Genomic DNA, 24,139 nt, shown 5'->3' with positions numbered 1-24,139 from the left:
TCAGCACAGGTGGGCCAGTTCCTGTGCTGCATTGTTCTAATCCCAAATACTCTGCCCCTTGCCAATTCCTACCTGGCTCTGATCCACATTCTCTAATGACCTCCCCAAACTCCTGTTGAAGGCAGATGGGATGGTTGAAGGATGAGTGGAAGACGATTCTACCATGGGGCAGCTTACACTCCAGCAGTATGATCATTGACTTCTCTAACTTCAAGTAACCCTTGCTTTCCCTCTCTCTCCATCCCTCCCCCTTCCCAGTTCTCCGACCAGTCTTACTGTCTCCGACTACATTTTATCTGTTTGCTTTGTTGTTACCTTCTCCCAGCTAACAATAATCTATTCTACATTTTCCTTGATATCCATTCCCTTTGCTCTGTATTCACACCTTCACACTTCCTTATCTATCTATCTCCCTCCCCCCTGTCGTCAGTCTGAACAAGGGTCTCGACTTGAAACATCATCCATTCCTTCTCTTGCAGAGATGCTGCCTGTCCCGCTGAGTTACTCCAGCATTTTGTGTCTATCTAAGATTCCACCATTTGTTCCAGTGCAAATCTTTTGCTGCATGGAAAGTAAACAGCTGCCCTGTGAGATCTACTGGTTTCCTTATACATACCATCTGCTGCCACAGCAATCCACGGGCATTGGCAAGCTCCACGTGAAGGCTCTTTCAATGGGATGGTTACTGTTACATGTTCCATTGGTGCCAATATGTTATAACCCCATTTTTCCTCCTTTTCTGGGCTATCATTGGCCTCCCCCACTCTCAACATCACTCAATCCAGTAATAGTCACCTCCGCATATTACAAAGGTTCTGCGTGCAAACTTGGTGCTGCAATTCCTACTGTGCCCTAGAGTTTGCTTTGAGAAACACTGATAGGATTCGATTGGCTGGAGTAACTCAGCAGGACAGGCAGCATCTCTGGGGAGAAGAAATGGGTGACATTTCAGGTCGGGACCCTTCTTCAAACCCTTCAGACTGAAGAAGGGTCTTGACCCGAAACGTCACCCATTCCTTTTCTCCAGAGATGCTGCCTGTCCTGCTGAGTTACTCCAGTATTTTGTGTCTATCTTCGATGTAAGCCAGCATCTGCAGTTCCTTCCTGCATGTTTTACATTTTGCTGTCCCTCTGTGCAATGATGGAAGTCTGTCACTGACTCTCATGTTTCATTGTGTTTCATTGTGTTTACAATTGGGCCCATTATGCTCAGGCTTGCTCCCCACCAGAGCATTGCATGATTCCATTTCTCTCTCCTCAGCCCTTCCTCCATAGCCTTGCCGACCTTTCTTCACCATATGTTTGGATCCCTGTTGAAAACCACAATGGAGCCTCCCTCCACCAGGTCTGTAGGCAGTGTGTCTCAGTTTCCAACTGCACGTTGTATAATAGTTTTCCTCATGTCATGCTTAACTTTCTCCCTGTTATTTTATACCTGAGACCTATAGTCCTCAACCTCTCCATCAAAGGAAGCACTCACCCTCCATCCACTCTGTCCAGACTTTTCATCATTTTATACACATATTACATTTTAATTAATAATCATTTTATTTCCTAAAGAAAACAGTTCTAGCCTTTCCATTCTATCCATGTAATGTATTTTTACATCCCAGGAACTAACCTAATAAATCTTTCTTGGATCCTCTCTCTCTGATGCTTTCACATCCTTCCTGGTGACTAAAACCGAACACAAAGCTCTAGTTGACTATTTTGTGAAGGTATAGGATGACTTCCCTGCTGTTATACTTCAATGATAACACCCAGCATTTTGTATGGTTTATTACTACTTTCTCAGGCAACCTTGATTTGTGTACCAATGCCCACAGGTCTCCCTTGTCCTGCTCCCTTTTTAGAACAGCATTTGTTACTTTATATTGCCCTTGTTCCCTTCCGCCCCCCCCCCCCCCCCCCCCCCTCTGCCAAAATGCACTATCATGTTTTCTGTGCATTAAACTTCATTTGTCAGGTTAAAAAAAAGGCACAAAGTACTGGAGTACCTCAGCGGATCAGGCAGCATCTCTGGAGAACATGGATAGGTGACATATCGGGGTCGCGACCCTTCCACGTTTGTTTGTAAACCAGTATCTGCTGTTCCTTGTTTCTTTATCTGTCAGGTACCTGCCCATTGCACCAGCCTGCCTACACAGATCCTGCAACCATTTATCAGTCGGCTTCACCTAGATCAGTTCTGCCAAGTTTGGTATCAGAAATACATCGAGAAATTGCGACCTGCATCCTTGAAACTAGCTCATTAATAATGATCAAAAAAAGTAGTGTTGCAACAGCAGTTGGTGGGAAATGACACTCTTTACATTCACCAGGTCATTAAATGTTTTAATTTGGAAATGGCAGTGCCAATTTAGTACAAAGTTAAACAGAATTACAGCATGTGCTATACTTAGATTTCTCCCATGCCTTATCATACATAGACTTCTTATTAATTTAATTGTGTGAGAATTTTGCTGAAAGGTTTCTGTTTATTTCAGACACCTTTAAAAAAAGTGTTTCCCCATGTCTCTCCCACCAGGCTGGGACCGTGAAGAGTGAGTCAGGCAACCCAGTCACGTAGGAGGGAGTAAAAAAGAACGGTCTTCGCTTTGTTCACAGTATTTGTGAATGAGTTGCCACTTCTAGATGTGTCTTCACAATTGCAGATGAGGCACACTATGGCATTGTGAAGACTGACGACAACCAAAGACACTTTTGATGAAAAGTGACAGTAATGACATCCAGTGTATAAGAATAAATAGAAATAATGAGCTGTAGGACCGAGTGAGTGGGCATCATCAGGTTGATGCATCAACATGAAGGAGATGCTTTGAAATCTGATGGTGTATTTTTTTAAGAATTGATTGATTGGGGCTAGGCTTTTAAACTGATGCACATGGTATTGACAAAACATCAATGCGTGAGGGGGTTGCAATGGTGGCGGCACTCAAAATAGCACTTCTAAAAGTTGATAATCAAACTTATCAGAGAAAGTGTTGAGAGAAAAACACCTTCCTGGTGAAGATTATGGCTAACATAGATCCAAGTTTGTCTTGTCAACTCAGTAGTGAATCAAGGATGAATAACAGACCTTACACCTTTCAAACCGAGCAAGTTCCAAACACAAAAGGAAATCCTGCAGGCAAAACATTTGCTTGCCGTCCTGAGTAGTAAGAAAATGTGAAAGTGAAAGGGAGAAGCTCTTACACTCACAGCTGGGATAGGTGTGAATTATACAGAACAGGATGAGATGGGGAATAGAAAGAAAAATAGAAGCTAGAAGGAGAATTGTGGATAATGAATGATATTGAAGATTGCGTCACATACAGAAGGATCATGTGCTAACATGTAGTGATCTATGTTAACTCATTATGTTTAATGTAGCTGTATTTTACATGACACTTTTCAGAATGTATCATCAATGTGTGAGCCCTGCTCTGCCCAGGACCGCTAGCCCTCTGAGTTATACTCCAACAGGAAAAACATAGAAACATAGAAAATAGGTGCAGGAGAAGACCATTCGGCCCTTCGAGCCAGCACCGCCATTCATTGTGATCATGACTGATCGTCCCCAATCAATAACCCGTGCCTGCCTTCTCCCCATATCCCTTGATTCCACTAACCCCTAGAGTTCTAACTCGCTCTTAAATCCATCCATTGATTTGGCTTCCACTGCCCTCTGTGGCAGGGAATTCCACAAATTCACAACTCTCTGGGTGAAAAAGTTTTTTCTCACCTCAGTTTTAAATGGCCTCCCCTTTATTCTAAGACTGTGGCCCCTGGTTCTGGACTCACCCAACATTGGGAACATTTTTCCTGCATCTAGCTTGTCCAGTCCTTTTTTAATTTTATATGTTTCTATAAGATCCCCTCTCATCCTTCTAAACTCCAGTGTATACAAGCCTAGTCTTTTCAATCTTTCCTCATATGACAGTCCCGCCATCCCAGGGATCAATCTCGTGAACCTACGCTGCACTGCCTTAATTCCAAGAATGTCCTTCCTCAAATTAGGAGACCAAAACTGTACACAATACTCCAGATGTGGTCTCCAGATGTGGTCTTACGTTAGAGGCAGGAAGCATGTTCCCAATGTTGGGGGAGTCCAGAACAAGGGGCCACAGTTTAAGAATAAGGGGTAGGCCATTTAGAACTGAGATGAGGAAAAACTTTTTCAGTCAGAGAGTTGTGAATCTGTGGAATTTGCCTCAGAAGGCAGTGGAGGCCAATTCTCTGAATGCATTCAAGAGAGAGCTGGATAGAGCTCTTAAGGATAGCGGAGTCAGGGGGTATGGGGAGAAGGCAGGAACGGGGTACTGATTGAGAATGATCAGCCATGATCACATTGAATGGTGGTGCTGGCTCGAAGGGCCGAATGGCCTCCTCCTGTTGGGAGGCCTCCTCCTCCTCCTCCTTTTTTCTATTGGAACCTAATCAAATGTACAGCACTTTGGTCAACGTGGGTTGTTTTTAAATGTGCTATACAAATAAAATTGACTTGACTTGACTTGACCTGCACCTATTGTCTATACAACTGGAGAAGAGCCTCTTTACTCCTATACTGAAATCCTCTTGTTGTGAAGGCCAACATTCCATTAGCTTTCTTCACTGCCTGCATGCCAACTTTCAATGACTGGTGTACAAGGACACCCAGGTCTCGCTGCACCTCCCCCTTACCTAACCTGACACCATTGAGATAATAATCTGCCTCCTTGTTTCTGCCACCAAAGTGGATAACCTCGCATTTATCTATATTATACTGCATCTGCCACTCATCTGCCCACTCACTCAACCTGTCCAGGTCACCCTGCAACCTCCTAACATCCTCTTCACAGTTTACACTGCCACCCAGCTTTGTGTCATCTGCAAACTTGCTAGTGTTGCTTCTAATTCCCTCTTCCAAATCATTAATATATATGGTAAACAGTTGCGGCCCCAACACCGAGCCTTGCGGCACTCCACTCGCCACTGCCTGCCATTCTGAAAAGGACCCATTTACTCCGACTCTTTGCTTCCTGTCTGCCAACCAAGTTTCTATCCATGTCAACACCCTACCCCCAATACCATGTGCTCTAAATTTAGTCACCAATCTCCCGTGCGGGACCTTATCAAAGGCTTTCTGAAAGTCTAGATACACTACATCCACTGGCTCCCCTTCATCCATTTTACTTGTCACATCCTCAAAAAATTCCAGAAGATTAGTCAAGCATGATTTCCCTTTCATAAATCCATGCTGACTTGGACATCCTTTTACTGCTATCCAAATGCACCGTTATTACCTCTTTAATAATTGACTCCATCATCTTTCCCACCACCGAAGTCAGGCTAACTGGTCTGTAATTCCCCGGAAGAGGGAGAAAAGGAATGTAATATTACAGGGACTAGTATACATTTAGGGAAGTACAGTAGCACACAGAGGTTAACGCTGCTGTAAGACATATCCAGAGACCTGGGTTCAATCTTGGCCTCCGGTGCTAGCTGTGTGATGTTTGTACATTCTCCCTGTGATTTCCTACATTCCAGGGACGTGCTGGTTTGTGGATTAATTGGCTATTGTAAATGGCAGGATAATCTGGGATCATTATGGAGTAACAGTGACATACAGCAGGAAATCAGGCCCTTCAGCCCACTGAGTCCATGCCACACTAATTCCAATCTTATTCTCCCAACATTTTTATCAATGGGCTCAATTCAGACTTGATGGGCTGAATGGTAACCTATACAATAAGAAAAAAATAAGGTTGATTTTATCGTAAAATTTGGCTGATGGGATTTAAGAAATGATAGAGCTCCAGATATGTATATAATATATTGTCATGACATTTTACTGAGTTATTCATCATGTGGCAGAAAAATCAGGTTCTTCTTTGTTCATGTTGTCTACCCTCATCCTAAAACCCTACCTTTTGGTACACATCCCCAACTATTGTTTTACAGATATTTTCCAGGCATCTTTTACCTAGAATGTGAGTGCAAGTTTTATATCAAAGCCAAGGCGATTGATGTGAGCTGTCTAGACAAATGTTAAACAGCTGAATAATGTAGTCCTTAGTGCAATGATCTGTAGTGCAAATTTGGGATTTGATTTCCTATTGTTGGGGCAGGAGCCAAGATGAATTTCTCAGATCAACTGGGAATTAATTCCCTGTTGTTTATGGGTACTTCTGTACTTTCTATACCCTTTATAAATAACTATGTCTCTTTTTAATGAAAGACAACTTTAAAAATCTGACAAGAATATAGACCAGTTTCACTTTCTGAGGTCACTTCAGTTTTCTCTCAAGCTATTTTCATGAATTCTTTACACATAGATGAACATGTAGGTTGTGTAGAACTGGATTTGACAATCAGTTCAAAGGTTCAAACCATCTCACACACTTCACCATTTGCATGTTCAGTTAGATACATGTAATGGTTTCTAACTTCGCAAAGGAGGAGAGAAAGCCAAGTGCTGGAGGAATCAGCAGGCAGCAACAGTGAAGGGAAAAGGACAGATGACGTTTCAGGACAAAGAAGGGTCCCAAATCAAAATGCCTATCAATTTTCCTCCACAGATGCTGCTGGTTGCTGAGTTACTCCAGCACTGCCACTGAAGGCTGTGGAGGCCATCAATGAATATTTTTCAGGTAGAGATGGATAGATTCTTGATTAGTACGGGTGTCAGGAATTATGGGGAGAAGGCAGGAGAGTAGAGTTAGGAGGGACAGATAGATCAGTCATGATTGAATGGCGGAGCAGACTTGATGGGCCGAATGACCTAATTCTACTCCTATCACTTATGACCTTATGACCTAATGACTTGTTTGCAGAATCTGCAGTCTCGTATCTCCTTTACAGAGGAGGAGTTATATTCAGACCTTTACCAGTTGTAACATCCTATGTTTTGGTTGTAATGGAATTGTTTAGTAATAAGAAATGAAACTCTAAGAGAAGTAAAATTGCCCACACAGAATTCATTTCAGCCTACTCATACACATGCACAAATGCACATGTGCGCATGCAACCCTGTGAGGTGTAAGCACTTCTCCAGTTTCAGCCTCTTCCATACCCAACAACAGTAATATGATTTGTTTAGTGCCTTTAATGTTCCAAGTTGTTCACTGAAGTGTTATTAAACAAAATATATTTTAATTATTTGTAAATCTCTGACTGGAGAAACCATTTTGTGGAGCATATATTTTCATTTTCATATTTAATTCTAACATATTTCCCACAACTATCCAGGTCCTGAACCAACTGGCACAACCCTAATCCGACCTCCATAAAGGATCACTATGGAATCACCTCTTTCACTACCAGAGACATGATTTTTCCTCTAATGGGGTTTTGCACTGATGTTTTTTTGAAGTATTTTTTTCTTTTTATTGTCTCGCAGAATTTATGTATAATTTATGGTTTCATGGGTTTGCCTGACACTATGTACCTGTGACAGACAGAAAATGCTTCAGACTGAGAAGGGTCTCGACCCGAAACATCACCTATTCTGTCTATCCTGAGATGCTGCCTGTCCCGCTGAGTTGCTCCAGCATTTTGTGTCTATCTTCACTGTAAACCAGCATCTGCAGTTCCTTCCTACACACCATGCACCTGTGGTGCTGTTGCAAGTAAGACTTCCATTGTACCCGCCTCTCACTATCCTAGTGCAGATGACAATAAACTCGACTTGTCTTAACTTGAATGAGCCCGTTCAGTCCACCTAGCCTGTGCTGGTTCTCTGGGCAATCCCATCAATCTCATTCACCCACCAATTTCCATGCAAACACATGCCCATTTATACCTTCTCCCACCACCCACTTGTGGCAATTTACATTGGACAATTAATCAACTAACCCACACCTCTTTGGGATGTGGGAGGAAACGGGAGAACCCGGAGGGAACCCACCCAGTCACAGGGGGAATGTGCAAACTCCACACAGACAGTGCTGAGATCAGGTTTAAACCAGGGTGGCTGGAGTTGAGATGAGCTGCTCTACCTGATCCGCAATGATGCTGCCAAACTGGTTGGTCTATTCTGGAAGTGTTTGCATTTCTTGTGATCTGTTGTAGGAAGATGCATTATCTTTAAAATAGCAGTTTGACCCACTCCTTGTTTCCAGATGTGTAAGAAACGACTAGTCCTGCAAAACACATGCATCTCCATGGCCCATCAGAAATGACTGGCAAGATCTTTATCTCCTATAAAAAGTTTTTAGTTCATGAAGATGGTGTCTGCATGTGACCACAGCCCATGGTGGGAACATAAATATTTGCTGATTTATTGTGACCCGGCTTCTTTCTTTCCTTACAGTGAACTTTGACCACTTCCAGATCTTAAGAGCAATTGGCAAGGGCGGCTTTGGGAAGGTAAGTGAACTTTGCAAAATCTTAAGACCATGCCAATATCTATAGAATTATCCATTTGTGACCTTCAACAGTGCCAGAGAGCTGTTTATGATCTGTTGTTGAGTATTTTTAAGGTTGAGGTCGTTAGACATTTGGACTGCAAGAGAAAGAATTGGTGAACCGAGTGTGAAAATAAGGATGATGGGCTGGTTCAGACCTGATCCCGTTGAATGGGGAGCAGGGGCGAAGGCCTGAATGGCCAGCTGCTGTTCCTGACAGTTTTCTGCTCTTGATGTTGCTTCATTTCTGTTGGCTGTGGTGCATTTTGAATGGTGTTTTGCAGGGAAAGCCAGCAAATGAATTAGTGGCGATAGACACAAAATGCTGGAGTAACTCAATGGGACAGACAGCATCTCTGGAGAGAAGGAATGGGTGACTTTTTGGGTCGAGACCCTTCTTCAGACTGTGGCTCGAATCTTCACTTCCAGGGGCCTCTAACATTTGCATTATGGATTGATTATGAAGCAAAACGGAAGGTTAATTTCAGCCACATCACATCAGGTCACTTTGATGTGGTAAACTGACATTTAATTGGGTTTCTACTTTGGCGACTAAAATGCCATGATATAAATGTCACAGCAGCTAAACGATTGTTTCCTAACCCTTTAAACTCTACTTTGTGATGCACTAGTATTTCCTGTCTATAGACAGTGTGAGCATTTCAGTGCCTGGTTGTTAGAAAACAATGCTTATAGTGAGAATACGTACATTGTAACCTATTATGATCAGAGTGGCCAACATGTAAAAGGATGCTGGCAAATGCTTCCAAATGTCAAGAGATAATGGAAGACAATCAGTCATTGAATGATTCACCAGGTATTGCTCTTTGCATCGATATTTCCTTCCACAACTTTGATTTGAAGCCAGTCAGCATGCTGTCAAAGCATGTTAATGCTCTGAGCTTTTGCATTAAGACATGCAATATATCTTGTAATTAGCTTCTGCACCTGAGAGCAAATTGATGTTTGAAGAAGGGCATTTATACCCTGGATGTGAAATGAACTGTGACTTCCGAAAAAGATTAGTTTGTATATTCGCTTTCAACTAAATATCCTGCAGAGGTTTCAAATTGAATTGAAACAGCTCCAAAACTTAACAAAAGTTTTTTTTCCCTGGTAACTATTTACAAGGTGCGTTATGTTTCATCGAATGATATGGGAGCAATGACACCTTCTGCCATTGTTCAATCTAAAAGACAGTGTCAACATTTAAACGGATGACAAACGGATGTACGGATAGGATGGATTTAGAGAGATAAGGGCCAAATGTGGACAAATGGGACTAGCCCAGAATGCCAATTTGATTGAAAGTGGGCCAAAGGGCCTGTTTCCATGCTGCATATCTCTATTAATCCATGGTTTGAGCAGTGTGGTATCAAAAAGAATGCAAACCCATTCTCCTAGATTTTTGTAAACAACGTTCAGGACTGTAATCAGGGTAGTAAGAAATTAGATGTACAAATTTCCATATTTTACCTTTGGTTGCTTATTTTACTAAATGTAATATTGGCTGTGAACAATAATAGTTAGTCAGTCTCCATTATATCATTTGGAGTTATAGGGATTGTCTACCAGCTCTTTTGAAACACGGTAATAAACACAAAATGTTTCTGGGTGAGTTTTTGAATAAAATGAGAAATTTAGAGTTGCAGAATCATAGGGTCGTACAACACAGAAACAAGGACTTCAGCCCATCATGTACACAGAAAGCTTTTTCCCATCTAAGCTAATCCCATTTGCCCACATTAGCTTCTCACCCTTCATATCATATCATATCATATCATATATATACAGCCGGAAACAGGCCTTTTCGGCCCACCAAGTCCGTGCCGCCCAGTGATCCCCGTACATTAACACTATCCTACACCCACTAGGGACAATTTTTACATTTACCCAGCCAATTAACCTACATACCTGTACGTCTTTGGAGTGTGGGAGGAAACCGAAGATCTCGGAGAAAACCCATGCAGGTCACGGGGAGAACGTACAAACTCCTTACAGTGCAGCACCCGTAGTCAGGATCGAACCTGAGTCTCCGGCGCTGCATTCGCTGTAAAGCAGCAACTCTACCGCTGCGCTACCGTGCCGCCTTCTATGCCTTGTCCATTCAAATGCTTGTCTAACTGTTTCTTAAACATAGTGATCTCGTCACCTCTTCTGGAAGCGAGTTCCATATATTATCCATTCTCGGGGTAAAAAACCTTGCCCTCAAATCCCCTTTAAAACACCTTCCTCTTATCTTAACCCTATGCCCTCTTGGTTTGAATTCCTTGTCTCATTTGGGTCTGTATACTCTGGTATTAGTCTGTGTACTCAGTGAACTCCTCACCTTGAATGAGGTGGATCAGGGGAAATCATGGCACTGAGAAGACTGAGTGACGACATGGTTGCATTGATAAAGTCAGTCCAGCATACTCAGATCAATCGCAGAAGCTGTGATGCATCCATCCATCCATCATGATCATCACCCGATGTTCACACGATCGTCAAAAATCACAGCCCAGACCATCACACAAACCAACCTCCCTTCTCAATGTCTCCATTTATACCTACTCTGCCTTGGCAAGGCCAGCAGCATAATCAAGGACGAGTCGCACCCTGGCCACTCCCACTTCTCCCTTCTCCCATTGGGCAAAAGGTATAGAAGTGTGAAAACGCACACCTCCAAATTCAGGGGCAGTTTCTTCCCAGGCAACTGAATCATCCTACCATAACCAGAGAGCAGTGCTGAACTACTATCTACCTCTTTAGTGACCCTCGGACTATCCTTGTTCGGACTTTGCTGGCTTTACCTTGCACTAAACTTTATTCCCTTATCATGTATCTCTATACACTGTAAATGGGTCGATTGTAATCATGTATTTTCTTTTTCCTGACTTGATAACACACAACAAAAGCTTTTCACTGTACCTCGGTACACTTGACAATAAACTAAACTAAACTAAACATGAATTAGTTCACAGCTAAAAGATGTGACAATTGTAGAAAGCCTGAGCACTTGGCCTCTATGAGGAGAGCTAAACTGTACTCATCAAGCTTAAACATACATTCAAGACATGTCCAAATGATAAGGAAACAATTACCATAGAAAAAAAACCAGGAAGAGGATTTATGTAACATCAGGGGCAATCAGCAAAGCAAGAAGCACATTTTAAATAGAATGAATGGCACTGGGGGTGATATAGGATGGCTTGGTTTGGAAACCTTGGATTACAAGAGATTAGTTGAGTCAAAAAGAAAAAAGAAGCAGATAGAAGGTGTATGAATCAGACTATAGGGAATATAAAGAAAGCAGGAATGGGTTCAAGCAGGCAATGGGGAGGGACTAAAGAGTTCATGAAATATCCTTGGCGAGTAGCATTACGGAAAATTCCAAAGCATTTTATGTATATATTAAAAACAAGAATGTGTTGAGGTAATGTCTAGGACAACTCAAGGACAAAGGAAGGGACATGCCTGGAGCTAGAGGTAGTGGGCGAGGTACTAAATAAGTACTTTGTACAGGTATACACCAAGGAGATGGGCATGGAGGATAGTGAGATCAGTTTAGGGCATGCAAATATTCCAGGACACCTCTTGAGTGTAAGTTTAACTTTGATGTTTACTGTCTAGCCCTGCTCAGTTGATATCAAGAAGAAGGAGCTGTTTGGTCGTTTGAAGAACAAGTGGGGTCTTGGAGGATAGGAGAATAACCAATGTTGTTCCTTTATATAAAGAGGGTACTCAGGATTATTCAGGAAAGTATAGATCGGTGAGCTTAGCATTTACCTGTATTTCGAGAGGACTAGAATACAAAAACAGGGATGTTATGCTGAGGCTCTACAGGAGGCACTGGTCAGACCGCATTTGGAGTATTGTGAGCAATTTTGGGCCCCATATCTGAAAAAGGATGTGTTGGCGCTGGAGATGGTCCAGAGGAGATTTACGAGAATGATCTCAGGAGTGAGTGGTTAACATATGATGAGTGTCTGATGGCACTGGGCTTTACTTGCTGGAGTTTAGAAGGGTGAGGGGGGACCTCAGTGAGACTTACCGAATAGTGAAAGGCCTGGATAGAGTGGATGTGGAGAGGATGTTTGATGGTGGAAGAGTCCAGGACCAGAGGTTATAGTCTCAGAATTAAGGAGATGAGGAGGAATTTCTTTAGTCAGAGGGTGGTTAATCTGTGGAATTCACTGCCGCAGAGGCTGTGGAGATCAAGTCAATGGATGTTTTTAAAGCAGGGATAAATAGATTCTTGATTAATACGGATGTCAGGGTTTTGGAGAGAAGGCAGAAAAATGGGTTGCAAAGGAAAGATAGATCAGCCATGATTGAATGGCGGACTGGACTTGACGGCCTAATTCTGCTCCTATCACTTATGAACTTATGAAGTTATGAAGCCTTACCTCGGTGGTAGTGAAGCTTTGGCGAGGCATCTGAGGGATGGAATTTACGTGCATTTGGTAAAACATGGGCTTATTAAGGAAAGTTAGTGTGGTTTTGTGCAAAGCAAGCCATGTCTTACAAACGGGATTGTGGTTTTTGAGCAAGTGACGAAGATAATTGATGACGATAGGGCAATGGATGTTGTCTACATGATCCTTAATAAGGCATCTGACAAGATCCCCCCATTGTAGGCTAATCAGATCCACAAGACGAAGGTGCACAATGGTTTGGCAGACTGGATTCAAAATTGGCTTGGTCATGGAAGCCCGAGAGCCACGGTGGAGCTGTATTTCTCTGGAGGTCTGTGACTAATGGTGCTGGAACATCTATTGTTTGAGATATAGGAAAACGAGTTGAATGAAGATGTAGATGAGCTAATTAGTAAGTTTGCAGGTGAACAAAAATGAGTGGAGTTATGGATTGGATGGTGGAGACGGTTGTCAAAGGACACAGCAGGATACAAATCAGTTGGGAATATAAGCAGAGAAATGGCAGATGGACTTAAATCCGCATGCGTGTGAAGTGTTGCTCTTTGAGAGGTCAAATATAAATATACTGTATATTATATAGGGCAGGACCTTTAGGAGTATTAATATTCACAAGGATCTTGGGGCAAGGGCCCATAGTTGCCAGAGAGTGACAGCTGTAGTCCATAGGATGGTAAGGAAGGCAAACAATATGTTTGTCTTCATCGGTTGAGGTGTTGAGTGCAAAGGTTGGCATCTTCTCAAATCTTGGTTTGGCAACAGTGGAATATTATCTGCAGTTCTGGTCATTATATTGCAGAAAGGATATGGAAGCTTTGGAGTGCGTGCAGCACAGGTTCACCAGGATGTTGCCTGCATTAGAGGGTATTAGCTTCAAGGAGAGGTTGGACAAATGTGGATTATTTCTCCGGAAGTGGAGGCTGAGGGGAGACTTGATAGAAGTTTATACAATTATGGGAGGCATAGATAAAGTGTTTTTCCCAAATGCCAAACACCCAGAGGGCATTGGTTTAAATGTCAATATGTTCAATGATACATAGACATTCAAGGGAACAAAGCTCTGATGTATCAAATCGATGCTATTTAATCTATAATAAACCCAGACATGTATTTAGGCATCAAGAGTGCAAATACAAGATGAGCTAAACAAATTGGAATGACGTAAGATATTTGTGGGAGTGTACAATTGATTGGACGACATACATCGGGTGTTGCCTAAGGTTGATAAGACTGTTCAGATCTGTGCAGATTACAAATTGACTCTTAAAAGAGTGATGGGTGATGAATAATACCCTTAGCCTCAAGGTTTGAGCATGGAATTGTCAGGATGGAGGGGGGGGGGGGGGTGGGGTGGTTCACTGAATTAGATTATCTCATGACTGTGCCCAGCTTAGTGTAGATGGAAGCAGGGCTAGACAGTAAACATCAAAGTTAAACTGACACTCAAGAAGTTAAACTGACACTCAAGAAGGGTCCTGGAATATTGCCAAGACTACTTGGCAATTCACAACTGTTATGTATTGCCCGGAACAAGAACCAATAGTTTATTAATTAACTTCAAACTTTAAACATCATCGTAACTTACAAAAGATGGCTGCAGCCTTTCAGACTCTGTACCGGCCGATTCCCGCGCAAGCCCCGCATCACCATCCGCCGACGCCGTTTTCCAATCCACTGTGCACACATGCACCCGTGGTGATCCCGGCCAGCAGGGATGCTGGCACGCATCCCTGTGCGTAAGATGCCGCCAGCCATGAGTTATCGTTCGGTTCGGAAAGGTACAACACCCACACAGGATTGTACTCATATGCCAAGCTGCCACCTCGAATACAAACATCAATTAAGATGTCACAGAAGGTCCAGCATTATTTTCCAACGGGATGATATCCTAACTGCAACTGCAGCGGAAGGGACAAACCTTCAAAGACGAAGTAGTAGTTGAAATTGGTGATGTTCAGCAGGTCAAACTGTTGGTGTGCAAATATCACACAGAGCTCAAAGAGGTGAGAAGTGAAGCCAGAGAATGTTTATGAGCCATTGCTGCACCGACCCAAAGCAGTTTAGTTTGAGTTTAGTTTAGAGATACAGCATGGATACAACGTCTTCAACCCACCGTCTATACCAACCATCAATAACCCATTCACACTAGTCCTATGTCATCCCACTTTCTCATCCACTCCTTGCACACTAGGGGCAATTTTCAGAGGCCAATTAACCTTCAAACCCACACGTCATTGAGGAAACCAGAGCACCTGGAGGAAAGGCACACAATCACAGGGAAAGCCTGCAAACTTCACACAGGCACAGCACCTGAGGTCAGGATCGAACACGGGTATCTGACGCTGTGAGGCAGCAGCTCTACCAGCAAGAAAAAGGGATATAAAATGGTTGAGATTAGGACAAAGGCAGCAGTGGCCGGTGCGGCTCGGCCGTTGGACTTAACATCGCCCGGTGTGGCCGCGGGACGTTTCGGTGCCCGGGGCGGCTCGGCCGGGGGGGCCTTCCATCCCCTTGCGGGGGCTGTGCGTGTCGTTTGCCTCGGTAGGGGTCGAGCTGCCTGTCCGTGGGTGCGGGGGGAAGAGAGGGGAAGTTTTGTTGCCTCCATCACAGTGAGGGGGTGTTTGGAGTCACTGTGATGGATGTTTGTGTTGGGGTCGGGTGTCCTGTGTTCTTTTCTTTTTGCTGTATTTTGTGACTGCTGAAATTTCGCTCGGTGTTGTGCCGAGTGACAATAAAGTGTTGTTATGTTGTTATGTTATGTTAGGATGTTGGAGGAGCACCAGTTCCTGTAGTAGGGAAGATGGAGGTCAGAGGACCATTGGGATAGTCACATCCAAGAGGCAGGAGTAGGATTTTCAGCAACAAATGAATTGTGACAGAGGAAGCAAAGTTTGGATGATTAAAGGAGTGGCACATATCAGGATAAAACACAACTCTAAACTTCCATCATTTCATCCCTGGTTCCAGGCAGGTGTGCTGCCCCAAAGCCTTGGCTCTTCATGCAGGGTCAGAGCCAACAGCATCAGCAGCTGATTGTGTTTGGAAGCATTGGGGGTGGGGGGGCTGGGAGATCCACTTCCATTTTGTTCAGCTGGAAGCTGACACCAATTCTGCAGCATCCATCTCTGCTTTACCTCAGTGCGAGGAAGTTCGGAAGAGGTGGAAAGGCTTTCAAATGTTAGACTGCTCGCTGCAAGATTTCAGGAAGTTGCTTTAAAGAGGGGGTTTCAATAAAGAGGCTGAAAGAAGCAGATAACATTGACACAATGAGATAGTGAAATGCAAACTGAGTTTCCTTTGCATTTGTAAACTTGCATTCGCCATCTGGTTCAATATGCTCATTTGTACAAAGAAAAACAAATGTTGAAGATGGTAGAAATCTAAATTAAAACCAAAGTAGGCTAAAAATACTAAGGTAGTGTTTGTAGGGAGGGAATGAATTCATATTTTGGACTAAAGGCTTTTCACCAAAAGCGGAAGGTGTTACCAAAGATACTAGAGGAACAAGATGGACCACTCCATTGAAATCGCCTATACTGAAGTGTAGTACGCAAAGGAGCGGAACGTCCGCCATTTTAATAGGCAAAACCCGCCGTTCGTTATGCCTCTTGCAGTGTAATCAGTGTTTTGCGGGAACAGTATGTGTGATGATACCATAAAAATGCAGAATATATCTCATCTATCAATTCACAGATTTTTATTATTTTTCTTTTTAAATGTTTCTGCAAGTTTCTGCCTACTAAAATGGCGCCGTGACATACCACGGTTTTTAGGGTTGAGTGGTCTATCTTGCTCTGCTCTATTATCTTTGGGTGTTACGAAAACGCTAAATTTTAAGCAAGCACAAAGGGAACAGGACGCCATCTCTCTGGCTCTTCACACTGTCCTGACTCACCTGGAGAGACAGGGCACGTACGTGAGGATGCTATTTATTGACTATAGCTCTGCCTTCAACACGGTCATCCCCACCAAGCTCATCACCAAACTCCACCAGCTAGGCCTCAGCTCGTCGTTATGCGACTGGATCCTGGACTTCCTGCTGGAGCGACCGCAGGCAGTGCGAATGGGCCCGCACCTGTCCTCCACTATCACCCTGAGTACCGGCACACCACAGGGCTGTGTTCTGAGCCCCATGCTCTACTCCCTATTCACACACGACTGTGTTCCTGTATTCGACACCAACACCATTGTCAAGTTTGCAGACGACACAACGGTGATCGGGCTGATCACCAACGGTGATGAAACAAAATACAGAGCGGAGGTGCAGAACCTCGTGGACTGGTGCTCTGATAACAACCTGTCCCTAAATACCACCAAGACCAAGGAGCTGATCATCAACTTCCGCAGGTCACACAACGGGGAATACGCACCGATCTTTATCAACGGGGACAGTGTGGAGAGAGTGTCCAGCTTCAAGATTCTGGGCACTCACATTTCGGAGGACCTAACATGGTCCAATAACACGGCTGCACTGGTCAAGAAGGCACAGCAACGACTGTTCTACCTAAGAACACAGGAAAAATTCTGGTCTACCCCAACAGCTGCTGACGACCTTCTACCACTGCACCATAGAAAGCATCCTAACACATGGCATCCCTGTGTGGTATCTCAGCTGCACGGAGGCAGAGAGTAAAAGTTCTTCAGCGGGTAGTCCATAGAGCTCAGAGGACCATCGGAACACAGCTACCAGCATTGGAGGGCATCTACAACACACGATGCCTCAGAAAAGCCACCAGCATAAACAAAGACTCTTCACACCCCTGCAACAGTCTGTTTGAACTTCTACCATTGGGCAGACGATACAAGGCCTTCTACACCCGCACCTCCAGACTCAGGAACAGCTTCATATTCCGGCTCTCTTCCCATATCTGTGGGTGGCTTGAAATACATCTGACTTCTTCTGAAACCTATTCAACTGCTTCATTTCCATGGCCTCCTGAGGTCAAAAATCCAATAGGTCCAACACCCTCTCAGTGGAGAAATCTTTCCTCATCTCAGTCTTCATGCATCCTCAGACTGTGATCCCAGAACCTAACCTCCCCTTTCCCCCCTCCTACCCCCAGGCACAGAAAACATTCTACCTGCATCCATGTACCCATGTCGGAATTTGGTACATTTCATTGAAATCCCTTTTATTTCTTCCAAAACCTTGTGAACACAAATGTACTCAATCTCATCTCTGCTCGGATGACACTTCATTCTGTTGAACCTGTGGTGCACTTCCACTGTAGCAAGTGTATTGTTTCATAGTTCAGGAGATCAAAATAACATACAATACTCCAGGTGTGGTCACGCCAAGCTCTGTATAATCAAGTATAGGAGGTCCTACATTTAATTCTTCTTTCAATTTCGTTGTGGATTCAATCCAATTATTATGAAATTATTTTGCCCCATTGCATAGCACATTGCTTCGACTATTTATTAGGGATACTGTGACATAACTTCACAAGTTTAGCACGTCCAGTTTGTGCTGATCCTAAAATACTTCCTTGAACCACGATTAGTCACTTGGTCCAGTGGTGTGGTGTATCTGCCAGTGGTGTGGTGTATCTGCCGGTGGTGTGGTGTATTTGCCGGTGGTGTGGTGTATCTGCCAGTGGTGTATCTGCGGGTGATGTGGTTTATCTGCCGATGGTGTGGTGTACCTGCCGGTGGTGTGGTATATCTGCCGGTGGTGTATCTGCCGGTGATGTGGTGTATCTGCCGGTGATGTGGTGCATCTGCCAATAGTTGTGATGTATCTGCCGGTGGTGTGCTGTTCTTGCTGGTGGTGTGATGTATCTGCGGGTGGTATGGTGTATCTGCCTACATGGTCATCCTGTCCATCAACTGACATCTATTATAAACCTATTGACTCCCACAACTATCTAGACGACACTTCTTCCCACTCTGCCTCCTGCAAAGGCTCTATCCCCGACTCCCAATTCCTCTGCCTACACTGCATCTGTGCCCAAGATGAGGTGTTCCATACCAGCACATCTGAGATGTCCTCATTCTTTAGGGAACAGGGTTTCCCTCATCCATCATAGATGAGGCCCTCACTAGGTCTTCTCAATATCCCGCAACTCCGCTCTTGCTCCCCCAGCCCCCAGTCCTCATCTTTCACCCCATCTGCCATCGCAAACAGCACATAATCCTCCGAATATTTCGCCACCTCCAATAGGATCCCACCACGAGTCACATCTTTCCTTTTCCTCCCCTTTCCGCTTTCCGCAGACACTGTTCCCTCTGCAACTCCCTGGTTAGCTCATCGATTCCCACCCAAACCACCCCCTCCGCACCTTCCCATGCCACCGCAGGATATGCAACACCTGTCCCGAAACCTCCTCAACAGTCTTTTCAAGTGAGGCAGAGGTTCACTGGCTCCTCCTCCAACCTCATCTACTGTATCCGCTGTTCCAGGTGTGGACTCTTCGGGGGTCGTTTCGCTGAACACCTCCGCTCTGTCCGTAACTGACCTGATCTCCCAGTTGCTAAACATTTTTACTCCCCCTCCCATTTCCATACTGACCTTTCTGTCCTGGGCCTCCTCTACTTCCAGAGTGAGGCCCAGCGCAAATTGGAGGAACGGCACCTCTTATTTCGCTTGGGCAGCTTACACCCCAGCGGTAAGAATATTGACTTCTCTCACTTCAAGTAAACCCTTGCTTTTCCACCCTCCCCATCCCTCCCCTTTTCTAGTTAAATCCAGGCCCCCACTCCCTCATCTTTACTGTGGATGTCCAGTCACTCTCCACCTCCATCCCCCACAAGGATGGTCTTGAAGCCCTCCGTTTCTTCCTCGACCATAGAACCAACCAATCTCCCATCTGCTTGAAGAAGTTGAGTCAGCGGCCAAATGGCGAGCAGCCAAAATTCTTTGTCGGTAAACGGGAGGAGTGATAGTGTGGGAAGGAACTGCAGGTGTGTAGGAAAGAACTGCAGATGCTGGTTTAAATTGAAGGTGGACACTAAATGCTGGAGTAACTCAGCGGGACAGGCAGCATCTCTGGAGAGAAGGAATGGGTGATGTTTCGGGTCGAGATCCTTCTTCAGATTGATGTCAGGGGAGTGGGCGGGACAGAGAGAGAATGTAGTCGGAGACAGTAAGACTGGTGGGAGAACTGGGAAGGGGGAGGGGATGGAGAGAGAGGGAAAGCAACGGCTATTTGAAGTTAGAGAAGTCAATGTTCATACCGCTAGGGTGTAAGCTACCCAAGCCAAATATGATATTTGTTCCTCCAATTTGAGCTAGGCCTCTGACAATGGAGGAGGCCCAGGTCAGAAAGGTCAGATTGGGAATGGGAGGAGAAGTTAAAGTGCTGAGCAACCGGGTGATCAGGTAGGTTAAGGCGGACTGAGCGGAGATGTTCAGCGAAACGATCACTGAGCCTGCGCTTGGTTTCGCCGATATAAAGGAGTTGACACCTGGAACATCTTACTGAGTGTTGGAGTGGTTTTATCAGTGATCTCTTTTCATTGAATAATGCAAAGTGGGCTCATTCAGTGAGGCAGCTGGCAAAGTCAAAGTCATGGAATAAAATCATACTTAATCTGTTTTACACTCTTGAGCTGGTGAAGAACATCCCTCACTTTTACATGGTTGTCTCCTCATCATTTCTACCAGAACCCCTACCAAATTTAGGCATGGTCCAACCGAGATTCCATATAGAGTTAGCATAACGTCCCTACATTTTATTCCTATCATTCTGGAAATAAACTGGAGATTGACTTGCTTTCTTTATGATGTTGGCAATCTGCGGTTCAACTTTTAGTGACTGGTGTATTGGCACTCAGGAGATCTCTTTATTTTCTTTCTCACTGAGACTCGCGTCTTCCAAGTAATATTGGCGTTGGTTATTATTATCATGTGTATTGAGATGCAATGAAAACCTTTGGGAGTGGTTTGCCTGATAAGACTAGGCTGCGGTCACAACTCATTTCTTGTGGTCTTGGCCAGAACAGTTGCCACACGATGCTGTGATGCATCTGGTTAGATTGCTTCCCATGGTGCCTCTGTGGATATTGGTAAAACCCTTTGGACACATACGCATTTCCTATGTAAATTCTCTTTGCTTCCTGCCAAAATGTATTACCTCATTTGCGAATGACTTGCTCATTTTGTGTTATTATTATATTCCTCGTGTTATTTATTGCAGCCCTCCCTAGTATTGCCTATCACTTCTCCATTAAGTATCAGCCACAAATTATAAGAATTGTACTTTTCATTTCAGAGTCTAAATTATTATTTAAAAATGTAAATGTATATATAAGTTAAATCTTCTGCATTTCAATTAAACTACTTTCTTGAGCAAAAGAACAATCTTCTGGAGGAACTCAGCAAGTCTGGCAGCACCTGTGGAGGGAAATGGAGAGTCGACATTTCGAGCCGAGACTCTTCCTGTGTACTGGGTCTTCGACATTCAGAGGAAGGGTCTCAACCCAAAATGTTTAGTTTAGTTTAGTTTAGTTTAGAGATACAGTGCAGAAACAGGGCTTTCGGCCCATCGAGTCCACACCGACCAGTGATCCCCACACATTAACACTACCCGACACACCGTGGATGCCGACATTAAGAGCTCCGGCAGCGGCAGCGTGTTCGCCCGACCCGGATCGCGGGGCTTGGGTCAGCCCATCGTGGACATTTCACCGTCCGGCGCAGCCTGAAATAGGCTGCGGGATTTTTTTCTGCTCGGCAGGGGCTTCAATGTCGGGAGCCACGACCGCCCCGACATGCAGCGGCAGCGTCTTCGCCCGCCCCGGATCGCGGGACGTGGGTCGGCCCGCTGCGGACCTTTCACCGTCCGGAGCGGCCTGGCAAGTTCAACAGTCTGACCGAGGGAGAAGACGGCAGGGGAAGAGAAATTACATTCTGGCCTTCCATCACAGTGAGGAGGGGACTGGAGGAGACTCACTGTGATGGATGTTTCTTTTTTTTTGTTTTGTGTTGGTTTGCGGTTGTGTAATTGCTTATTTTATTGCTCTTACTGTTGGACTGTGGGTGACGAAATCTCATCCAAGAGACTTGTTTTTTGGATGACAATAAAGGTAATTCTGATTCTGATTCTGAAAATTTACACTTATACCAAGCCAATTAACCTACAAACCTGTACGTCTTTGGAGTGTGGGACGAAACCAAAGATCTCGGAGAAAACCCACGCGGTCACGAGGAGAACGTACAAACTGTACAGACAGCACCCGTAGTCAGGACTGAACCCGGATCTCTGGCGCTGCAAGCGCTGTAAGACAGCAACTTTACCGCTGCGCTGCTGTGCCGCCTTCAATTGTCAATTGTCCATTTCTCTCTACAAGTACTGTCTGACCTGACATCCAGCAGATTGGTTTTTCCTCAAGATCCCAGCATCTGCAGCCTCGTGTCACTAAACCTCTGTCTTTGTAATGTATGCATATGGTGTTTTAATAGATTAGTGAAGACACTGCTGATGGTAATGGTAGACTCTGGGATTTGTTCAACTTCAAGTTTGAGGATTTTGGTGGAAAACAAATCAGCTCTGTCGATGACAGAAATTGCTTCATGGATGCCCAGTCTACACTGCCAAATCTGTTTGAATATATTTCATTGAGCACAATAATAGAGCCACAAGTAGGAGTGTGTCCTCACAAGAGCCAGGGGTAGTCACTCCTCTCAGTCTTGTAATGGACTAATGTATCTGAGATGGAACGATTGTTGAGGATGGAGTATTTCCTTGTGCTGGTGTCCTCTTCATATGATTCAGGTCAGACTGACAAGGATATCCTTCAAGGCTTGTGTGTAGGAAGGAACTGCAGAATACTGGTTTACACCAAAGATAGACACAAAATGCTGGAGTTACTCAGCGGGACAGGCAGCTTCTCTGGATAAAAGGAATTGGTGACGTTTCAGGTTGAGACCCTTCTTCAGACTGAGCTGAAGAAGCCCTCAGTCTGAAGAAGGGTCCTGTCCCGAAGCATCACCCATTTCTTCTATCGAGAGATGTTGCTTGTCCCTCGGAGTTACTCCAGCATTTTGTGCCTTCCTTCAAGACTTGCCTATTACAGCTTCTGGTGGTCCTTGCCAAGGAAATGCTCTTCTGGTTGAACATTGCTGCGCCTGATCCAGATTACATTCTGTACCCTAGGTATTGTCTGTCCTATTTTTTTCCCAATGGTCAACATGGAACAGTGCCGATTCATCAACTCCAGGAGTCTTGTGGATGTCAATGGTCAGGGTACCTCATGGTGATTCCAGGCTCAATGCTGACCACAGCTCAGGCCCTCCTTACTCATTCCCATTGCTTTGCCACCATTGTTAGGATAGCCCATGGCCAAAGTCAGATTAAATGTGCAGATCTGGAAGGCATAATCCTATGAGAATGTCAATATCATTCATCCAGAGAAGAGCTTTCACAAGTTAGGCTTAGTTCCCCAGTTCTTTATGGGGACCACTTTGTATGGCTAATTCCACAGAGTATGCATTTATCAGAATCAGAATAAATTAATTAGCCAAGTATGTATACATACATGGAATTTGAATTGGTGCATAATCCACTGCCTCTTGATTTCCCCGCTGCCTCCACTTCGCAGTCCGCTCTGTGTCAATGAAAGCCAGCCAGTTGCAGCGCATTGCCGACTCACACAGCCGGATCTCGGTGAAGCACAGGGCAACAGATCGAGAGAAGGTCCTAGTGTAGGGAAATAACTGCAGATGCTGGTACAAATCAAAGGTATCACAAAATGCTGGAGTAACTCAGTGGGTCAGGCAGCATCTCTGGAGAGAAGGAAGGTCCTTGTTTGTCTGGCACAGGAGTTGCAGTTCGTCCACTTTGTTGTTGAGAGGATGTCGATTTGCAAGGAATATACTCGGGAGCGGTGTGCGTAATCCTCATTGCCGGAGCTGGACGAGTGCTCCAGAACGCATCCACCGGGTCCTCCTACATCTCACGGCCTTGGACACAGCCACAGCCCCGCCAACAAGTATGTCCAAATAATCCAGCGAGTGAGAGAAATCCAGAACAATGTTTGGAGGAACCGATTGTCTGATATTAATGAGTTCATCTCTCATGAAAGTAATCTTTGTGGGATTTACAGATGACACATATGAACAAACACAGACAAAGCAGCAAGGAGCAGTACCCTGGGGCAGCCGTTGTCCCCACCATCTTAGTTCTTGCCCCGTGGTAATAATCTTCACATCTAGTGAATGTTTTGTATTCCTCTGATTTAAATGTTATTACATTGAGGTGCAATTGAAACAACTAGGTGGCTTTCTCAGAGGATACTGAAGAGTCAAGCACGTTGCTGTGCATCTGGAGTTACGTGTAAGATAAATTGGTTAAAATAAAAGATTCTGTTCCCGGAAAGGTATTTCGAAAACCGATAGGTTTTTTTAATGACAATAGT

General features: G+C 44.4%; 1 protein-coding gene across 4 annotated transcripts in view; it reads left to right on the top strand.

Annotated features, from left to right (window-relative positions):
- Positions 1 to 24,139, top strand: part of LOC144600241 (serine/threonine-protein kinase 32A-like) — a 299,488-nt gene that overhangs the window by 110,080 nt on the left and 165,269 nt on the right. For all 4 annotated transcript variants that reach the window (XM_078411793.1, XM_078411792.1, XM_078411794.1 and 1 more), the window contains one exon: positions 8,273 to 8,328. Coding sequence is in view for 2 of the 4 variants with exons in the window: in XM_078411792.1 (XP_078267918.1) it covers positions 8,273 to 8,328 (56 nt within the window). In the remaining 2 variants the exon portion in view is untranslated. The remainder of the gene's footprint in view (positions 1 to 8,272; positions 8,329 to 24,139) is intronic.

Source organism: Rhinoraja longicauda, chromosome 14, assembly GCF_053455715.1.
Source record: "Rhinoraja longicauda isolate Sanriku21f chromosome 14, sRhiLon1.1, whole genome shotgun sequence".
In the NCBI taxonomy this organism is placed as follows: domain Eukaryota; kingdom Metazoa; phylum Chordata; class Chondrichthyes; order Rajiformes; family Arhynchobatidae; genus Rhinoraja; species Rhinoraja longicauda.
This window is presented reverse-complemented; position numbering and strand designations above follow the sequence as displayed.